Source organism: Erigeron canadensis, chromosome 9, assembly GCF_010389155.1.
Source record: "Erigeron canadensis isolate Cc75 chromosome 9, C_canadensis_v1, whole genome shotgun sequence".
Taxonomy (NCBI): Eukaryota; Viridiplantae; Streptophyta; class Magnoliopsida; order Asterales; family Asteraceae; genus Erigeron; species Erigeron canadensis.
In genome coordinates, this window is record NC_057769.1 from 13,009,927 (window position 1) to 13,030,029 (window position 20,103).

General features: G+C 30.5%; 2 protein-coding genes across 2 annotated transcripts; one reads left to right on the plus strand and one right to left on the minus strand.

The window, feature by feature from the left end:
• Positions 1–170: 170 nt before the first annotated feature.
• Positions 171–1,963, minus strand: LOC122581572 (stem-specific protein TSJT1-like). Its single transcript, XM_043753805.1, has 4 exons — positions 1,652–1,963; positions 1,213–1,453; positions 1,005–1,125; positions 171–516 (listed from the first exon to the last, which is right to left on the minus strand). Exons 1-4 carry the CDS (start codon positions 1,861–1,863, stop codon positions 323–325), a joined length of 768 nt encoding a protein of 255 aa, XP_043609740.1. The 5' UTR covers positions 1,864–1,963; the 3' UTR covers positions 171–322.
• A 10,540-nt stretch (positions 1,964–12,503) lies between these two features.
• On the plus strand, positions 12,504–13,433 carry LOC122583242. Its single transcript, XM_043755666.1, has one exon. It carries the CDS (start codon positions 12,504–12,506, stop codon positions 13,431–13,433), a length of 930 nt encoding a protein of 309 aa, XP_043611601.1.
• The last annotated feature ends 6,670 nt before the right edge of the window (positions 13,434–20,103 follow it).

A 20,103-nucleotide genomic window follows, 5' to 3' on the forward strand; every position in this document is an offset into this window, starting at 1 on the left:
ATATTTACTAATCTATCCTCTTAGTGTTTAATAAATAAGAAAGAATGATATCTTGAGAAACAATTACCTACTTTATTTTGGGATAGTTATACTTTCTTTTTCTTTTCTTTTATTTTTCGTGACTTTGTTTTTCTTTTCAGTCAAAACTCGATAATTCAGTTCATACAAAATTTTAGCAAAGCAAAACAGGATACTTCTCAATTCATGGGACTTTAAAAGTCAAATTTACAATCCCCAAAAGTAGAATATTAAGACATTAGGAAACAATAAAACAGATCAATGAAAGACAACTAGACAAGAAACTATATAAAGATGGTGGATTTCAAGCTCCTTGGCCCCAAGTAGCCCAATTAGCTTCACTTCCAACCCTTGGCATAGTCTGTGTCTTTGAATATATATCAACTTTAAATGTAGCTCCACACATTACTCCTTCACTATCAACCCTTGAAATTGCCTTCATTTTGTTCTTTGGATGTTCAAAGCTCATCAACCCTCCTTCTGTATGGTACATACATCCTAAAAAACATTGTACATATTTATTAGTACTTGTGACAAAATAGTACCACACAATTATAATTTATAACTTAGTCATGTGTGATAACTGATCAATAAATGGGTCTTGGGTTCTAGCTAATTATGGGCCCAACTATGAAGGGACCAAGGCCCGCCCCTCCAAAAGTTTTCATTTATATACATGTTTTAAATAGAACATTAAATAACGAATGTTTTATGTTTATATCCTTGATTAAACTTCACCCTTTGAAACAAATTGGTCACAACTTTTTTATATATAGATTAGGGATTTGCTAAATACAGCCCTCAAATTTAAGGTGCATATATTGTTTGTATATTTACCATAAAAATTAGGGGCGGACTTTTAATATAGAAGGTACAAGTTTTTTTATGCACATTAAGGGCTGTATTTAGCATTTCCCTATGGATTAGCATCTTTCTAAAATTATAGATCATAAAAATTTTAAAAACTATAGAGATTGAATCCTTACCAGTTGGGAAAGGAGCAAATGACTTAAAGCAGCTTGACTTAATGACACTCAAGTTATCAGAAATCACCACTGAGCCATCAGCTGCTATACCCCAGAAAAGCTTCACTCCTCCATCAGCACTCTATGGATTTGCCATTTAAAAAAAAATTAAAAACAAAAAAGGCCCTCTAAATTGAATTATAGACTTATAGTTGTTAAGAATACTTACAAGTGAGACAAAGACAGTTTTAGCCTTAAGATCATAGAGTATAAACCCAAAACTGCCATCTAGATCCTTTAGGACCGAATGGGCAGGGTATGGGCCACGGTCTCTAAGGGTCTTGTAAGCTTGGATCACAAAGCTAGGCTCATTGGCTAACTTGGTAAGCCCATATTGCTTGTTAAGAGTGCACAAGTTGTTTAAACCTCCCAAGAATATGCAATATATGTCATCCATGCTACTAAATAACCTGCAAATGCATTGTCATCAAGAGTGTCACAAAAAAAAAAAAAAAAAGATTTGAAAAAGTTACCCTTTGTTAATATTTTGGTACTTAACAATCTCAATTTGGGTGAAAATATTAATACAAAAGAATATTACGAAAAACATAATGGTCCTAATATATATATGTATATATTTTGTTATGGTTTAGTGGTTAAGGTTTTACCTTTGTTGGGCAAATGTAGAATGAGAAGAAGGATTTAAAGCCAAGGAAACATCATTGGCAAAAGAAATTGAGAAAGCATTGACATTAGATTTTAAGAATTCCTTCATAGGATCTTGATCTAGTTGTTTTTGATCATGTTTTTGATGAAACGAATACGGGCTATTGAGTTCTTTTGGAGCACTAACCAAACCTTGCTTGAAAATACCCAACATTTTTTTTTTTAATGGAAACTAGCACACAAAATAGAGATTTAGAATATGGTGTATATGTGAATATGGAGAGAGAATTATATGATTGTAGAAGTAGATATAAAATTGAAGTGTGTTTTATGTGTATTTATATTGGTGATATTTGGTAAGGTGTGGGGTAAATGGAGGTGATGTGGCCATATTATCCAAAACAAAAGATTGGATAGACTTGTTAATTCACGTGTGTGAGAGATTTTAGCTCATAAATACGGGATGTTTACTTTGTTTATGGAAGACTTTTAACAAGTTCTCTCACTCTCACAGCCATCTATAACGAATATATCGAAAGTCTATTTTTTCTTTAAAAAAATGATAGTGTACACATAAAAAATTTCTATTTTTTATGTCAAAATCTCTTCTTAAATATTATGATAAATATAGATGCATTTAACAAAACTTTTTTTTTAATATACTATTTTTGTGTGGATAACGGTGGGCATAGCCAAGAATTAAGATTTAAAAGGTCGAACAAGATATATTCTATATATTTTCTCAATAAATTAATTAAGTATAAATTAATTAACTATAAACTATGCTACAGTAAAATATAAATTAACTATAGAAGTTTATAAACATCATAAAGGGTTAGTGAGTAACCTTTGCCACCTAATTGACTAATTATATAGTTTTTTTTTCCCCTTCACGTCTGTGATAATTATAACACTAGTGGATAAAGCTTGTTAATTACAATCGATTATACTTCAGCAGATTAACAGGTTAAATGAAAGTGATAACGACACATTATATTTTATGTGTTTAAACATTGATTTCTTTAAGATGTTAAATTTGCCAGATACATAAATATGCACTCTTCTAGAAAAAGTGTGTATATCCATATGATATCAGTACACTTTTGGATTATTTTTATACAAGTTATCTATCCATTAATTGGCCCACACGTGCATCTGACTATGATACAACTCGACATATATTCATCCTAATCTAGTCATTTGCTTACTTTCTAGCCGTTAGTCTCAAACTAAAATAAAAACAAAAACAAAAATGGGGTCTGGTCATTTCTGTTATGAAAAATGATAAATGGACCTAAAACTAAATATGGGCCTAACCATTAACGAGTAATAAATCTATAACAATACATTTTTTTTTTTTGAAAAGTATTAAAACATGCACAATTTAAAATGATTAAAATGAAAAAAACATAATACGTTAAATTGAATGGCTTTTAAATATTCGAACAAACTAAAGAATAGTAATATGCATCAAGATACATGGTAACCAACTATGTAAGTTAAAAAAAAAAACGAATAATAAGTTTTAGATTAAGTAAGGATATAAAATATTATATTACTAGTCTTAATACTCATAAAGATTATATCATAAAAAAATCGAATATATCACATACATCATTCATGAGGATGAAATAAATTGTGGTTAAATTAAATCAATAAGCTAAATTATAATAAACAGTAATGATAAATAATAATATATGTTTAGTTAGACTTTTAGATTTACTTTAAATTTTACAATCACATCAAAATCAAAACTTGAAAGCAAAGTGGATGACGACAAATGATCTTATGATTTCGGATCATAAACTCAAAATTTTGAAGTATTCACGTTAACAACTTATTATAAGTAACATAAGTAGTTAGAGTTAAAGAATTAAGAAAAAAAAGGTTATAATATGTTTGATGTGACCAATTTATACCTATCGCCCACATCGTTATTGACCATTTTATCAAGTGTTTTAAGTTGATTTTATGTGCATTTGGCGCGTTTATGGTGTTTGTTAGTGTTTTCAAGCGCTAAACAAGTTACGTGATCATTTGGCACATTTTCGGATGATTTCTGAGGCCAAGAATTTAATATGTGAGTTCGAGAGTTGTTTAAAGTTGAGAAGATGGAAAGTTGGAGCAAGTTCACAAGTAATTAGGTTGTTTTGATCAGTAGGCTAGACTGTGCCACAGTGGGGGAAGCATGAGCCCACTGCGCCGCAGTCATGTGATGGCCAAACAAGACCGTGTATTTGGACTGCGCCGCAGTGGGGGAAGCATGAGCCCAATGCGCCGCAGTCACCTAAAGGAGAAATCTGACCGAGGATCCTCACTGCGCCGCAGTGAGGGAATGCACATCCCACTGCGCCGCAGTGGGTGCACGGGTTCTGAAGCCCTTGGACAATTTTTGCATCAGATTTTGAGAAGTATAATTAGAAAACAAAGTCCCAATTCCCAACTTATCAAAACTCTTTCTAGGAGCTGTTCTATAAGGGATTTTTCAAGGATCAAGAGCAAGATATTCTTCCATCAATTCATTGAAGATTCACAAGCACCCATCTAGATCGTATCTACTTTTATTGTCTTGCAATTTCAATTTCTCAAACGATTGGTACATCATGTTTCTCTTTTATTTTAATTATTATTTTGAATTGATCATGAGTGGCTAAACGTTTAATCATCCACCTTGATGAAACTAGACGAATGATGTGCTTGCTATATTTTTAATTCAAAGAGTTGATTTTAATTATCATTGTGTCGAGATCTTGATGATTTAATTCCTTTATATATAATATTTTGATATTGGTAGCATGTGTGTTCTTTGTTAGTGGTACTAGTTGAATGCATATGTGATTTTCAAATGGTTGTTTGTCTATACGCAATTATCACTAGTTCATGGTATGATAGTAAATATCATTTTAATGAAAGGAATATGTCGTCAACATGTTTTATGACGGTTGGTGGTACCACGTTGTCCTCACATAGTTAAAATTGTTAATTCGATAATCAAACAAACTAAATGTGGGTAAGGTTGTCCAGGCATTGGTGGTACCGGCTTGGGTAATTTAACTAGCAATTTAGGTGGTCGGGTAATTTGTTCACGGTTGGTGGTACCACGTGAGCACCTTAATCCTTTCACGATTATCTTTTCAACTCAAAAGAATTTGTCCTTAATTGAATGCAATCATGTTTGAAGTCTAGTGAATTCAAAGTGGATGATCTTTGTTATTATTGTCTGAAGTTTTTCTTTACTTTTATGAAAGTTGTCTTTTAAATTTCTTTTAATTTAATTGTCAAGAGAGAATTGAAGCAACACCATTTTTTCCAAGTCATTTTACCAAACAACTAGTCTAAATCAATCCCCGAGAACGAACACGGTCTTACCTCTTAACTGTATTGCAAACGGTCGGGTCCACTGCCCGACAGTGTGTAGTAGTGAGTTTTTAGGTGATTCTAATATATAATTTTTGAACTCGATTTAGCACATCATGTTTTTGGCGCTGTTGCTTGGGATTGTGTGCCGATTTAGTTGTTAATTTAGTGGTTTGATCCTTCCTCACGCGTGAGGAAGTTATTTGTTTTATTAGTTTTGTTTTTCTTTGGTTATCACAGGTGCATTTGACGTGTGATGTTAGTTGTGTTTGCAGGCTTATTTCTAGTTGATGAACTTGCGTTCTTCGGGTCGACCTCTGAATAGTCCTTTGAAGACCCCACCAAGACGTAAGATTAACTTCACAGCACCAACACCGTTCTCACCTGTGGCTAAACCCACTCCTAATTCAGACGAAGAAGGGTTTTATTTAGAGGAATTCTTCAATTTAGCAGAGATGGGTAGCGAACAACCAAGGGATCCAAATAACATTCGCTATGGTGATAGGGTCCGAACTATTAGACCTCCGCCATTAGACCTCTGGGAATTGATCATACCTTCAATTTGAAGGCGAATCATCTCAAGAGCATAGAAGAGCAGAAATTCGATGGAAAAAGAAAATGGGATCCTTATCAACACTTGGATAGGTTTGAAAAGCTGGCTCGACTTTACTAATATGGTCAAAATCAAATGAATTCCGTGAAGCTTGAGACATTTCCCATTTAACTTACTGGAGATGCTGAAGATTGGTTTAATGACCTTCCCGAGAATTCCATCACTACTTGAGACCAACTAAAGGAAGCTTTCATAGGTGAGTTTTACTCACTTAGAACTCAAAGAAAGTTAGAGAATTTGATTAGGTCTTTTGTGCAAGATGTTGATGAGGATGTTGTAGATGCATGGATCCGTTTCAAGGAAATGTTGAGGAATTGTCCAGGCCATGATTTGACCAAGGAAAAGTATGTTGAGTTGTTCTTTGATGGTTTGGATAAGAAATCTAAAAAAGAGTTGGGTAATGGCTTCGGTGGAAGTTTCAACAAGATTACACCAAATGAAGGTTATGAAATTTTGGAACAAATGGTGAAGGATAATGCAACTCTGGATGATGAAAGGTTCTTGAAGAATAATATGTTTTGTATCTATAAGGTTATAATATGTTTTGTATCTATAAGTTAAGAGTTTGAGTTTAATTGTAAGTCTAATATGAAAATTGAATTTATTTACAATTAAAAAAAGCTAATTTAATAAACTAAATAAATTAAAGGACATGTGGCGTATCAAGGATTACGCCACGTGTCGTTTCAAGAACATCTCAAACTTGTTTTAGTTTATTGGTAGATATTTATTGAATATTGATATATGGTATATTGTAACTGAATAAGGTTATATTAAGTAAATTGAACATATGTCGATCAAAGATTACACCACATATGTCAATTTAAAACTTTAACGAAAGCTTTTAAAGCATCATTTAGCAATACCTTTTAAATTAACATTGCCTAAAGTTTTAAATTACATTAATCTTTTCATCTGATTCTTATTATACCCTACATAAAATATTGTTCTAAAAACTACCTTTTAACTCTCTTTTAGTCAGGAAATGATAAATCCTGTTAATACAATAGTCTAAAAATCCTTCTAATTATTAGATAGAGACATGTGACTAAATCAGGGGTTGAGATTAAAAAAAAGAATTAATTGGATAACACTTGTCATGTTTTAAAGTGTTTAGGAGGATTGATCATTTTCCCTTTTAGTCCGCATACCTCATGTTTGATTTTGATTTATGATTATGGAAAATGATTAATTTTTTTTAACTAAACCTCTTAAAAATTTTCTTAACTATAAGATTATGATATTTGGTAAAATCAAGAGTTGAAATTAGGAAAGAAAGTTAACGATACACATGTCATGATTTGAAGGTTTTAGGAGGATTTTTAGAAGGATATTTATGAGGATTAATCATTATACAAATTCAAGCGCATTCTTTTAAAAAAAATGTTACAATTAAGAATTGGGTATTGAAACATGAAGTTTCATCATATTAAGATTATCAACTCATTATCTTTTGTAATTGTTGGTGGAGATATGTTTTTCCGCTTCCAAATCTATAGTCGTAATCCAATTACAGATACATATATCTATAAGATAAGATATACAAGGAGAGACAATCTCTCACTGGATTTCTTTGTTGGTTTATACTCATACATGATTTTTTACAATATATGTTGGTTCAAAGACAAATACCCTTATGCAAAGATCTTACTGGTTACTTGGTTTAGAAAGCAAATTTTTACCAAGTTGGTTAGAAAGCAAATTTCGAATTCGAAGACAGAGGAGATGGTGATTATGACTTATTTATGTAGAGGGATCGATGAATTAGGATTTAGGAGAGAAAAAAAATTCTACAAGTTTTAATGGATTTTTTTGTTCGACTTTATGATTATTATTTTAATATTTTATAGATAATGAAGTTTATGATTATTATTTTATAGCCTTGTCGGTGAGGTGTAAATGGATTTTGACGCATCATGACTCCACGAGGGGAAGTAAAGAATAAGTTAGGGAAATAATACTCAAAAATTCAAGTTTTTGTGCGTAAATCAAAAAAAAAATAACTTTTTAAGAAATCTTCTTTTATTATACTAAATCACAGTTGCTTTAAAACTTATTAACCAATTAAATCTCTCGATTTTTTTTAAATTTTCAATTTTGACTTTTCTTGACTTTTTATTATATAAATAAATATATATCTATTTATATTTATATAAATGTCCACCATCTATTAAATATAATATGTCAGACCATTTACTTAAAGATGACTGATACATTATTTATAAGTTGTAGATATAGATATCTAATTTAATATATAAACACTATATAAAGTTATGAACGGCATATCCCCAATCCAATCCCAAACATAATAACATTCTTACCCTAATCAAAATCAAAACAGGAGATGGTATATCCAATAAATTGAACAAAGGGTTACTTGAATTCTAAACTCAAACCAATTCAAGATTCTACTATCTTTCAATAAAAAATATATTACAATTTTTGTTTTTATTATATATTAGTTTTGTGTATTAATTAATGTTTATAGTTAAGATTATTAATCAAATAACCGAGAATGAAACTAATATCGTCAGCTAAAAAAATCTCGTTAAGATTTCGTAGAATACAATTCCTGCTGGTGGTTTCTTTCACAATGACAATTAACAAAAGTCAAGGACAATCGCTATCGACTGTTGATTTGTAGTTACAACGTCCGGTTTTCTCACACGGATAATTGTGCTTTGCAGTATCTTAAGTTAAGTCGAAAAAGAGCCTCAAGGAGTTGATCTGAGCAAAGATGGGAGACAAAAAACTATACAACAAATGTTGCTTATAAAGAAATCTTGAAAAAGATGAAAGAAGATATATGATTTTGATGTTCATTTTACACTATTTTGTTTTTTATTTTATAACATTTTTAACATTTGAATTGAATAGTTAGATTTTAGGTATATCTTCGACTTTAAAATTATAACTTTTTATGACTTAAATATATGAATATCTAATATTGATAATATTGTAAGTCCCGTGTCCAGTGGTGGACACGAGTCTAAAATTTAGTAAAAAGATAAAGCACACATTGATTTTCTAATAAAAATTCCTATTAAGTGAATGACAAAGGACCTAAATAACTCAATTTGGTAGGCAAGGATTCCCTAAAGTTACACAATTTGGGTAAATCTTGAACTTTGATTTAAAATCAAGAGTTAAGATTAGAAGATGATTATTTAATCTTAACCTTTGATTTTAAATCAAAGGTTAAGTTTATTATAACTTTACCTATCAAGTTATTACTAACTTTAGAGAATCCTTTTTCAAATTTGATACATGATACGGCTCTTGGAAACGGTATATCTCCATATTAACCTGTGAGATTGTGACAGTTTAAAATTAAAAACGGGTTGTTAAATTGCTATGGTGGTTTAACAATTAACAAATACCTTCAATTAACTATGCATTTGTTTTGGATTGAGTTATTTTAATGTTAAAACTGATTTTACTAATAAAGTTGATAATTTTGACCATTGGATTAAAATCAATGACCAATATTCAAAATTACTTTTAAATCTTAACCATTAATTTTAATCTAATCGTTAATATGTTTTTAACTTTACAATTTTACTAGTAAAGTTGAAAATTAGATGTTATATTTGTTTTACACTTGACTTCATAACAACAATTTAAGATGATGGTAATGGTCTAGGCATGGGGCTACGCATGCTCATGCCTAGCGGCAAACACCACCGCCAAGGTTTAGGCATGGGCTAGGCATGATGCATTTTGGCAAATATTTCCGCTTAGGCATGAGAATTTGGGTGTGAAGATTTGACTGTTACGAAGGTAAATTATTTGAGGTATGAAGAGACATGATTGTCATGAGTTAGACATGGTTAGACATTAGTTAAACATGAAATGATGTGAAAATATATTATTTGTAGATTGTTAGACATGGGTGTCATCATCCTTAGTAACAAAGTCTATTAATGAAGCCCAAACTCAAAACCACATTAGAAAAAACCATAACTTAATAGTCAGTCTCATTAATTAATAAAGTGAGCAAAAGCTGAATGTTTGATCCCAACTAGAGTTATACAGTATACGAGAAAAGTGAGTATAAGACTGTTATGCATCTAACTTGTGTGAAAAACCACTTACATATTATTATATTAATATTTTGAATAAATGTTTAGGCTCACATACTTTTTATGATTTAAAAAAAGATATGCGAGATGTTTTTCACCAAACTTAGATGTCATTCATATTCGCTTCCCCTACATATAGATATAATTATTGATTATATTATCTATACTATCTATATAAACAAACTATCCCCAAAAAATTTAACACTTTACCTTTAAAATCTCTAATTTACCCTTTTAATCTACATTACCATCAAACACTTTATCCCTAAAATTCTAAAAATACCCCTAAGAAAAGCCTTATGCGTTACTGAATTTAATAATCAATCAACATAAAAAAACGTCCACTCTCAAACAACAACGGTGGTTTGCACTTTCAGCTGTACTAAGAAACACTTTAGTTAAATCATACATTCGAGTAATAACACGGCACCACTGCTTAACCAACATTTTTTCCCTATATCCCGCCACATTGCGCGGACACAAGGCTAGTTATATAATAACAATCCAAATCTTAAGTTCTATAGTAGCATTTAGTTGCATTTTAACTAGCTTAGTTGCCTTCTCATTGGCTTACTGTTGGCTTAGTTGAACTAATTTAGTTACCCCGATTTTGATCAATTCTGGAAGGGCCCAATACTTAATAGGTAATGGTGTCCGTTTTCATGTGTGTTTATATCACTTGATTACACGTGTTCATCATTTACACCATGTTTTACAGATTAAAGAATAAATAATTTAACTTTCTTCCCATTTTTAGATCTTCTTACTCTGGGAAATCAACATCTACTGCTTAAATCCCTCATTTGAATTGGATTATCTCCAAATCAGGCAAACATACATCAATGTAAGGTAATGATGTACACCCCTTTTTTTGGGTCACAAGTTTGTTTAGCTTTCCAACTTTATCTTTGCTTTTTTATATAATGCTAAACATAGCCGGCTAAATTTAATTTGTCATGCATGTCTAAACAAATTAACTATAGCACCGGGGGCTACGTTTAACATTTCTCAAAAAAATAAAATAAAAAAATAGGTATTTGTTCAATTATTCCCCATGTTGTAAAGGGGTTTGGGGAAAAGTTTAGTCTTTGTCCCTCTATGTTTATATCCGAAATAATCGTTTTAATGTTTTTCGATTTATTTCAAGCACAATTGTTAGTGTTAATGTGGATACGCCTGATTAATAACCCAAGGACGGGATCATTAAAGCAAGCACGAGTAGTGTTGTTATAAGGTGTTCGATAAAATGCCATGTTTAACGTAAAGTAATTTTTCACATTAAAGGGCACCTTAAACTAATGGCAAAACTTTAGAATTGTTTCGAAAATATCCAAGCAATTGGCATTTACTCACGTATGCAATACTAAATTTGTTAACATATCATAAGAAGAGAGGTTTGAGAGGGTGACAAAGAACTTGATAGTAATTAATTTGATGACACGCCATTTAATAGTTTTATATATGCAAGTATATAAGAAATGATTAAAGATTGGAATGTACAGCAGCGCAATAGATTGCGAATGCTAATCAGAATATAGGAAACGAGCCGAGATCAAGGACAAGAGTTACTTTGACTCCGTCATACAACTGCATTCATGCTATAGGGTGAGTGTCTACATGTGCGACTGCCCCAGATACATGGCGATAGTTGACCATCATGTATCACTTGTCAATGGACAATGGTCAAAGTTCCAGCCTATTAATTAAAGACTCGAGTATACCAACTGCTTACTTTAGCTTTGCAAATTACGACATACTAAGAAATCAAGACGCGTGGAAACAGTGAGTTTAAATGGGAGATCGTCTTCTTTATCATTATTAGTAACAATCAGCCATTATCTTTTGTAAAGCCTATTTGATGATGTTTCTTAGATGTCTTTTATAATGCATTTTTACTTACTTAGTAACCAGCCTTAGCATTATAACTAATTTCTAATTTACTTCTTAACAGGTTCTACCCATGTTTTGTACATCGGTAAGGGTCTCAATGGGTAAGACTTGCATCTTTTTCTTTCATCTTTTAGTGAGACTTAAGTTTACAAGTACTTGGCAAAGAAACACTGCCTAGGATGACTGGATGAGTACTATATATTAAATCTTAACAGTCAACAGCACAGGAGACACCAGTTGTAAGGTACCTATAAAACGCTTTCCTGACATAAACTACATCCAAACCAACCTCTTTGGTAGAACAAAAACCAGGCAACTTGGTTTTAGCACTAAAACAAATAGATTCTATAAATTCTTTACCAACTGTTAGTGCTACACTCGATTATTTGATTTTGTAATTTAGATCAATACTTCACTTATTTGTCCATTCCATGCATGGTATGGCCCTCTGTAATGTTTGCTATCACTACTACAGGTTCATTTCGGACAACATCATACTTTTGTGACTCGAAATTGCTTGCTATGTAGTCACATTTTACATTTTCATAATAACAAGGCCAACTTCTATGTAGCAATTTCGCAGTTGTGGATACACTATTTATAACCTGTTTTAAAACTGTTTTAGTGATGTTCAGAAACTGCCGTTTCACATGTTGAACCCGTTGCAACGTGCGGGGGGACTTACTTGTCATTGATAATAGAATCCTTAAATGAAATGATTTGTCACTAAGTTCATGTTAACTTAAGTAGTAAGATCTAGTAGGAAGCAGTTGACTTGTGGAACTCCAAAACCAGTTTTCTCTCTTAATTTTCTGTTTTGCCATATTCTATTTGTTCACCACATAGGGGAATAAGGGGGAGATGGAGAATAAATCCAGTTTAATAAGCGATTCTGAAGAATCTAAAGAAAACATGACTGAAATTTTAAATTTCAATGAAAATGGAAAAGGTTTTATATCAGATTACATGATTAATTCTGATCAACTTACAAAAATTAACAAGCTTAAATTCAAGCTTGATTCAAGACAGGTTTTTAATCAGTCTGGATATTTACAGAGTTTAGTTTCAAAAGCTTTTACTCGAAAAAATAAAATCTTTTACTGTTTTAATACTGAAGAACTTTCAGTAGATATAAAAGATACTTCTGGAGAAGTTTATTTACCACTTTTAACCAAAGGTGAAATAGCAAAAAGGCTATTAAGTGTTAGACCAGATTTAAGAAAGTCTCTTAATATGGTTCATATAGGAGCTGTAAAAATTCTCCTAAAAGCACAATTCAGAGATGGAATTAACTTTCCAATAAAAATGGCACTCGTTGACAATAGAATTGTTAACAGACAAGATGCTCTATTAGGGGCAGTACAAGGAAATTTAGCATACGATAAATTTATGTTTACTGTCTATCCTAAATTCGCATTACATAGAGAGTCTAGAGATTTTGATAAGTCTTTAAGCTTTATACACCAATGTGAAAGAACTGACCTTATGGAATCAGGTAATAAAGTATTTACAGTTAATTATTTAATCGCATATGCTATTACAAATAGTACTCATTCAATAGAGTATAAAGAAAAAGAGAATATCACAATGGAAGATATATTCTCAGAAATTGGAACTGTAGAAGGCAGTAAATTTACTGAACCATCACAGTTACAAGAAAATTGGGCAATAAATATTGCGCGAAATAAAAAGGTTTTACACCAAGGGCCTAGATATAATTTCTCTAATTCATTAAGATTAAGTGAACCTAGTTCATCTGAAATCTCTTCTGATTTAATGAGATCAATGTCCGAAAGGATAGATAAATATGGAGAAATCCTCAAAGAGGTAGTAGGAATTTAATATGTCCTTACAACTAATTATTGAAGTCTTGTCTAGGATAGACGAAGAAATTAGTCAAGAAGAAGCTAGGATATTAACCTATCTTACTAGAATAAACCAGCTTAAAACCAATTTTATGCTGAATACAAAAAATAAGGCTTTTGCCATAAAAAATCTTAAAAGAAGAATCTCATCTTCTAAAGAAAAAATTATTGATTTAAAAACAAGAAGAACTATTATTTCTACAATATGAGTTCTCTAGCAAAAATCGAAGAATTAATCAAAGAATTAATTAAAAAAGTAGATAATTTATCTACAAATAAGAATTTAGAAGCAATTGCTGCTAAAATTATCCAAGATTTATCAGAAAGAATTGATAAAGTGGAAAAAACACAAATTCTAGTTGAAACTCACAAACTAGAAGAAACACAAAAACTAGATGTCATAGAAGAATCTAGTCAAAATAGTCTTTCTAAAAGAAAATGTCAAAAATATACATTTCCTAACTTTAATGTTGGAAATTCTTCATTAGGAGACTCTAAGAATCCTAATGCATTAACATGGCCTTTTGGGTCAAATTCAAAAAAGTAAAGATATCATTAAAAGATAACCAACATTAATGAGTTCTATTACTGAAAAAAACCAATCCTTATTAAATGAACACTACATTTAAATGGGGGGATGATAAAGAAATTCATTCTTATGAAAATCTTCAAAAAGAATTAGTTTATTCAAATATAACTAATCCAAATTCCATTTATGTTAAAGGAAAAATCTTTTTAAAAGGATATAAAACAATTACATTACATTGTTATGTAGATACAAGAACTAGTCTCTGTTTGACAAGCAAACATGTTATTCCAGAAAATCTATGGGAAAATACTCCTAAAGAGATTAAAGTAACAATTGCAAACCAAGAATCCATTAAAATAGACAAAGTTTGTAGAAATTTAGTTGTCTATTTATCAGGAGAACCATTTCCCATTCTTACAATTTATCAACAGGAATCCGGTATGGATTTACTCTTAGGAAACAATTTCTGTCAACTACATGGTCCATTTACCCAATGGCTTGATAGAATATCTTTTCATTTTAATCAAGAAATGATTTTGATAAAAAAGATAACAAAGGCTTTCCAAGTTGGAAAACTAGATTTTCTTGAATCCATGAAAAAGAATACAAAAATCAAACAAATTCCCGAAACTAATATAGCTCAGGAAATTATAAAAACTGAAGAAAAATGTTTCTTAATAGACATACAAAAATATCATATGATAGAAAATTTACTTGAAAAAGTATGTTCAGAAAATCCAATAGATCCTGAATAATCAAAAAATTGGATGAAAGCATCTATTAAATTAATAGATCCAAAAACTATCATTAGGGTAAAACCTATGAAATATAGTCCTCAGGACAAAGAAGAATTTAGTAAACAAATCAAAGAACTTCTTGATTTAAAACTAATCAAACCAAGTAAATCTCCTCATATGTCTCCAGCATTTTTAGTGGAAAATGAAGCAGAAAAGAGAAGAGGTAAAAAACGAATGGTTGTTAACTACAAGTCAGTTAATAATGTCATAATTGGTGATAGTCATAATCTTCCTTGCATGCAAGAGTTACTAACTCTTTTAAGAGGAAAAACAATATTTTCTACTTTCGATTGCAAAAGTGGATTTTGGCAGGTATTGCTAGATGAAGAATCTCAGTTATTAACTGCATTCACATGTCCAGATGGTCATTATCAATGGAAGGTAGTTCCTTTTGGATTAAAACAAGCACCCAACATATTCCAAAGACATATGCAAAATGCTTTAAGAGGATTAGAAGATTATTGCACCGTCTATGTAGACGATATTATAGTTTTCTCGAATTCTGAAGAAAAACATTATTTTCATGTTTTGTCAGTTTTAAAAACAATTGAAAAATATGGAATCATTCTTTCAAAGAAAAAAGCAAATCTTTTTAAAACAAAGATAAACTTTTTGGGTCTTGAAATTGACCAAGGAACCCATTGTCCACAAAAACACATCTTAGTAAATTTGCATAAATTTTCAGATACTATTGAAGATAAAAAGCATCTTCAAAGATGTATTAACATATGCTGAAGGATATATTCCTAAGCTTGCAGAGCTCAGAAAACCATTACAAATAAAATTGAAAAAAGATTACGTTTGGGAGTGGAAACAATCTGATACAGATTACATTAAAAAGATAAAGAAAAACTTAATCAGTTTTTCAAAACTTTATCTTCCACAAAAAGAAGATTTTCTTATCATAGAAACGGATACTTCTAATGAATTTTGGGGCGGGGTTTTCAAGGCTAAAACCACAGAAAAATAAGAAGTATGCAAATATACTTCAGGAAGCTTCAAACAAGCAGAAAGAAATTACCACAGTAATGAAAAAGAATTACTAGCGGTAAAAAAATACTATTTCAAAATTTTCTATTTCTTTAACTCTGGTTAAATTTTTAGTAAGAACGGATAATAAAAATTTTACTTATTTCCTTAAAACAAAAATTTCTGGAGATAATAAACAAGGACGTCTTGTCAGATGGCAAATGTGGTTTTCAAGATATTCCTTTGAAATTGAACATCTTGAAGGAACAAAAAATGTACTGGCAGATTGCTTAACCCGTGACTTTCAAAACGTATAAGCAATAATGCAGACACTTTTGCTATAAATAGCATTCAAAGAATCTTTGAATAAAGAAAAAGACATCTATTTTCCATTTTTAGAAAGGGGGAATAATGGATGAGCTTAAGGCATTTCGCCTAAAAGAAAAAATTCTTTTGATCGAATTAAAAGCTATTCAAGAAAAAATAGCTCTTTATGACGAAAGTCTAACAACTGTTAATTCAGAACAGGAATCTGCAAGGTCAAAATCTGAATCTATTCCCTCTCAAACGGTAAAGGGTAAAGAAAAAGAAAATCCGTTGACTCCTGTTGCTTTGGAAAAAAGCAAAAAGAAAGTTAATGAAGAACTACAATCTTCATCTAGTCCAGTAGCAAACGGCTCTGGTAAAGACACAAAAAATCCGTTGATGGCTGACAGTTTGCCAAAAACTAGAACGGTCTCTCTCAGACCAAGTTACGCTCTACAAGAGCCCATAAACACAAACTCCAAGTATTATGTTATTTTCGAAGGCGAATACAGAGGAATTTATGAAGACGGGAATTGTCTCCAAATATGTTACTGGAAATTCTTTTCCATATAAAAAATATAAAACGCTGTTACAAGCCCAACAAGAAGCTACTCGCTATTCGGCACAATTTGGAAAGAAAGAAATACCATTAAAGGTAACCTTCTACTAAACCATTGATGAGCAAGTTCAAGCGATGAAGAAAAAGCTTTGTAAAAAGCTAATAGCAATGACTGAAAGTCAAATTACGATTATTGCTAAGAATCTTCAACAGAAGAAAAGTAATTCTAGTGGTCCCTCCACTAATAAAGAATCTCTTTATACGAAGGAAGAAAGATAAACCCAACACATGTAGCTGTCGATCAAGAAACGTCATGGATGACGAAAGAAGAAAAAATTAACTCAACACATGCGGTTGTCGAGCAAAAAACGTCAGGGATGACGTCTTTTTATTTGTTTTGTAATAAACCACTTCCATTATATAAGGAAGATGGATCCTTTAGTTTAGACATCCCATGCTCAACTTAGCATCCCATCCCCAATCCTATTCTCATCCCATCCTTCACACACCCTTTTCTCATTGTATAATATTATGATTATAAGTGAGTAGTTTTTCCATTAAAGAGAAATAATGTAAATTATCAAGAAGTTTCTTATCTTCGGATAAGAGACAGTTATGAAATAAGACTATCTTTTCTAGTTATCTATCTTTTTCTCTAAATAATTGTTATTGTTAAACCTGGAGACCCTGAAGCCATGATGAAGTACCGTTTAGGCAGGAGGCCGCTAGGGAAATATTGGTTGGGTTTGGTCACTAGCAGAAACAGAATTCAGAAGAATCAGAAGATATCAAGAAAAGATATGCTACTCATAACTGTTAAAACAACTTTATATGGTAATTTACTTATTCTCCTTAAGACTAAAAACTTGAAAAAGAAACCAAAACATACAAAATTGATATGCAGACAAACATGTCCATGTTGAATTTGCAACTCATAAATTTGGCTATGCCAATAATTAAAGGTTACCCTTAAGATATGACTAAAAGTCTATCATTAAGTATGTGGTTCACCACAATTATGACTAACTCAATCTTTATGATTGTTTACGTCAAATTAAAGAAAGACTTTATTGCCAATAAAGACTAGAAATTGTAAGACTTTGATTAAAAATGGTCTTATACTTAAAATTCCTTAAAAAGAAAATATATCGTGTTAATGAAGAGATTATCCGAAAGAAAAATATGATTAAAAGGTTATATGAATCTATTCATAAACAACCAATTGATAGACATGTTGATATATGTCAAATAATTAATTTAAAACTCCATGTAGTTTTATTAAATGAAGAAATGAGACGCTTGTCTCTAAGAGTCTTTTAAAGATCTTTTTATAATCAATTATAATGAGTCCATACATTAACTTCTTGAAACAAGAAATTAAAAGAATTAATCATCAGATTAGTTTTAATAAACAACGGATCCGATTGTTATCGGATTCTGTTATCCAACATCCAGCCAACTGGCGTAGAGATGTATCTCAAATACGAGAGTTAAAACTCTATCTAGTTGAACTAGAACAAGAACTGAGACTGTTGTCTCTACATATCTTTTAATTAAGACCATTCCGCACTTCCAATGGGGACTTACTTGTTATTGATAATAGAATACTTAAATGAAATGATTTGTCACTAAGTTCATGTTAACTTAAGTAGTAAGATCTAGTAGGAAGCAGCTGACTTGTGGAACTCCAAAACCAGTTTTCTCTCTTAATTTTCTGTTTTGCCATATTCTATTTGTTCACCACATAGGGGATCTCCCACATCAAGCTCTCGGCAACTTAGCTGAAAAACTGGGACCAATTGTTTATCCAAAGCTCCATGAAGTCTCTGCTGTCATAATCTCATCTCCTATTAATTGGCTAAGTAAGTCATGAAAACCCATAATCTCTCTTTCGCAAACAGGGCTAAGATTCTTAGTGCTGAACTCATTGCATATAACTATAAAGACATTGTTTTTGCACCTTATGGCTAGTACACGAGACAAATGCATAAAATATGCATCTTGGAGCTTCTTAGTGCCAAAAATGTCCGATCTTTTGAATTTATTCGTGATGAAGAGTCTTGGAATCTCATTGACTCCATTGGCATCAGGGGCAAATTATGTAAGTAAACTGATCCCCGTTAACCATTTTTTTTATAGTAATTCTAGTGTGTATATATATAACTATAGTTATTATGGGTGTCTTACTCACTTTACAAGCAGACTAATCCGAAAATTATCTAATAAGAAAATAAATTTATTATTTATACAAAACAGAACGTAAATTTCAAATCATCGAATGGATTCATATATATTCTTATTTTTATATATTATATTCATATTTTATACATGGAAATCTTCTATAATTACAATACAACTATTTATATAAGGAAAATTATTTAATAAAAAAAAAATTGACACTTGTTGATGAAGTAACGTTCCACATGTCACATTAAGAATAACTCAATCCTATTTTAGTATATTGGTAGACTAGTCTCCAGGCTCGTCCGATGGATATATAGTCTATATATATATATATATATATACTAAAGGTAAATATTAAAATAATAAATAACAAAATAGGTGAAAAATAACAAAACATGGACAACAAATTTAAAAGAATAAACACTTTTGTAATAGAAGACGAAGTCATAATCAAATTATAATTGACAACAAAGTAAATAAAAAAGAGATAAAAATTAATTCATTATCAAATAATAAATAAACACGAACAAAATTCCAAAAACAAAATTAAAGTGATATAAAAAACCATATGCTTCTTTTGTTGAGAAATTTATTTAACTTGATTTGTTTATTAAAAAGAAGATAAATAATATGAATGAGGATAATTACTATAAATTTAGGTTGTATCTATAGTAATTTATAGGGAGAGTTTATATATCTTTAATTTTTTTTAAAAAAAATTGTTTTGACAGAAAAAGATTTATGATAGAGTTTTAAATATAATTAACCATATAAGAAGAAAATAGTTGAAAAAAAATCTAGAAAAAAAAGAGAGTTCTAGAGTAATTTGGAGAGAGTTTTAGGTCTAAAATGAGCTTTATGGGTACCAAGTGTACCCCAATCTCCTATTTTTGTTATAATATAGATACTAGTACTAATGCCTGTACGATGTACGAAGTGATATAAACCTTATAAAAGGGATTATTTTGTGATATTTATACATATATAATTACTTATCTTAGTATTTTAGTTGAATATTTTGTTAGAGTTTTTACTTTCATATAAATAATACATTAATTAATTTAATTAATAATAATAATTAGAAACATAGTTTAGTTATTTTTAAAAATATTATTTTATAACTATATTAGGTAAAATTAATGCATATTGGTAAAAAAAATACTTTACCTATCAAATTGATTAAAAAAAAACATATGTCGAATGATTACGTTATGTATTACCTAAATAATCATTAAATCTTGTTTTAGTATACTGGTAGATATTTGGATGAATATGATAACCTTGTATTACAAACTTTTGATTA

Bases quoted from the DNA above. Each gene is read 5' to 3' on its own strand.
- LOC122581572 (XM_043753805.1), bottom strand. From the start codon at position 1,863: ATGTTGGGTATTTTCAAGCAAGGTTTGGTTAGTGCTCCAAAAGAACTC. The intron at 1,454-1,651 runs GTAAAACCTTAA...ATGCATTTGCAG, and splicing joins TCTACATTTGCCCAACAAAG to GTTATTTAGTAGCATGGATG. The intron at 517-1,004 runs GTAAGGATTCAA...AATGTTTTTTAG, and splicing joins ATTTGCTCCTTTCCCAACTG to GATGTATGTACCATACAGAA.
- LOC122583242 (XM_043755666.1), top strand. From the start codon at position 12,504: ATGACTGAAATTTTAAATTTCAATGAAAATGGAAAAGGTTTTATATCA.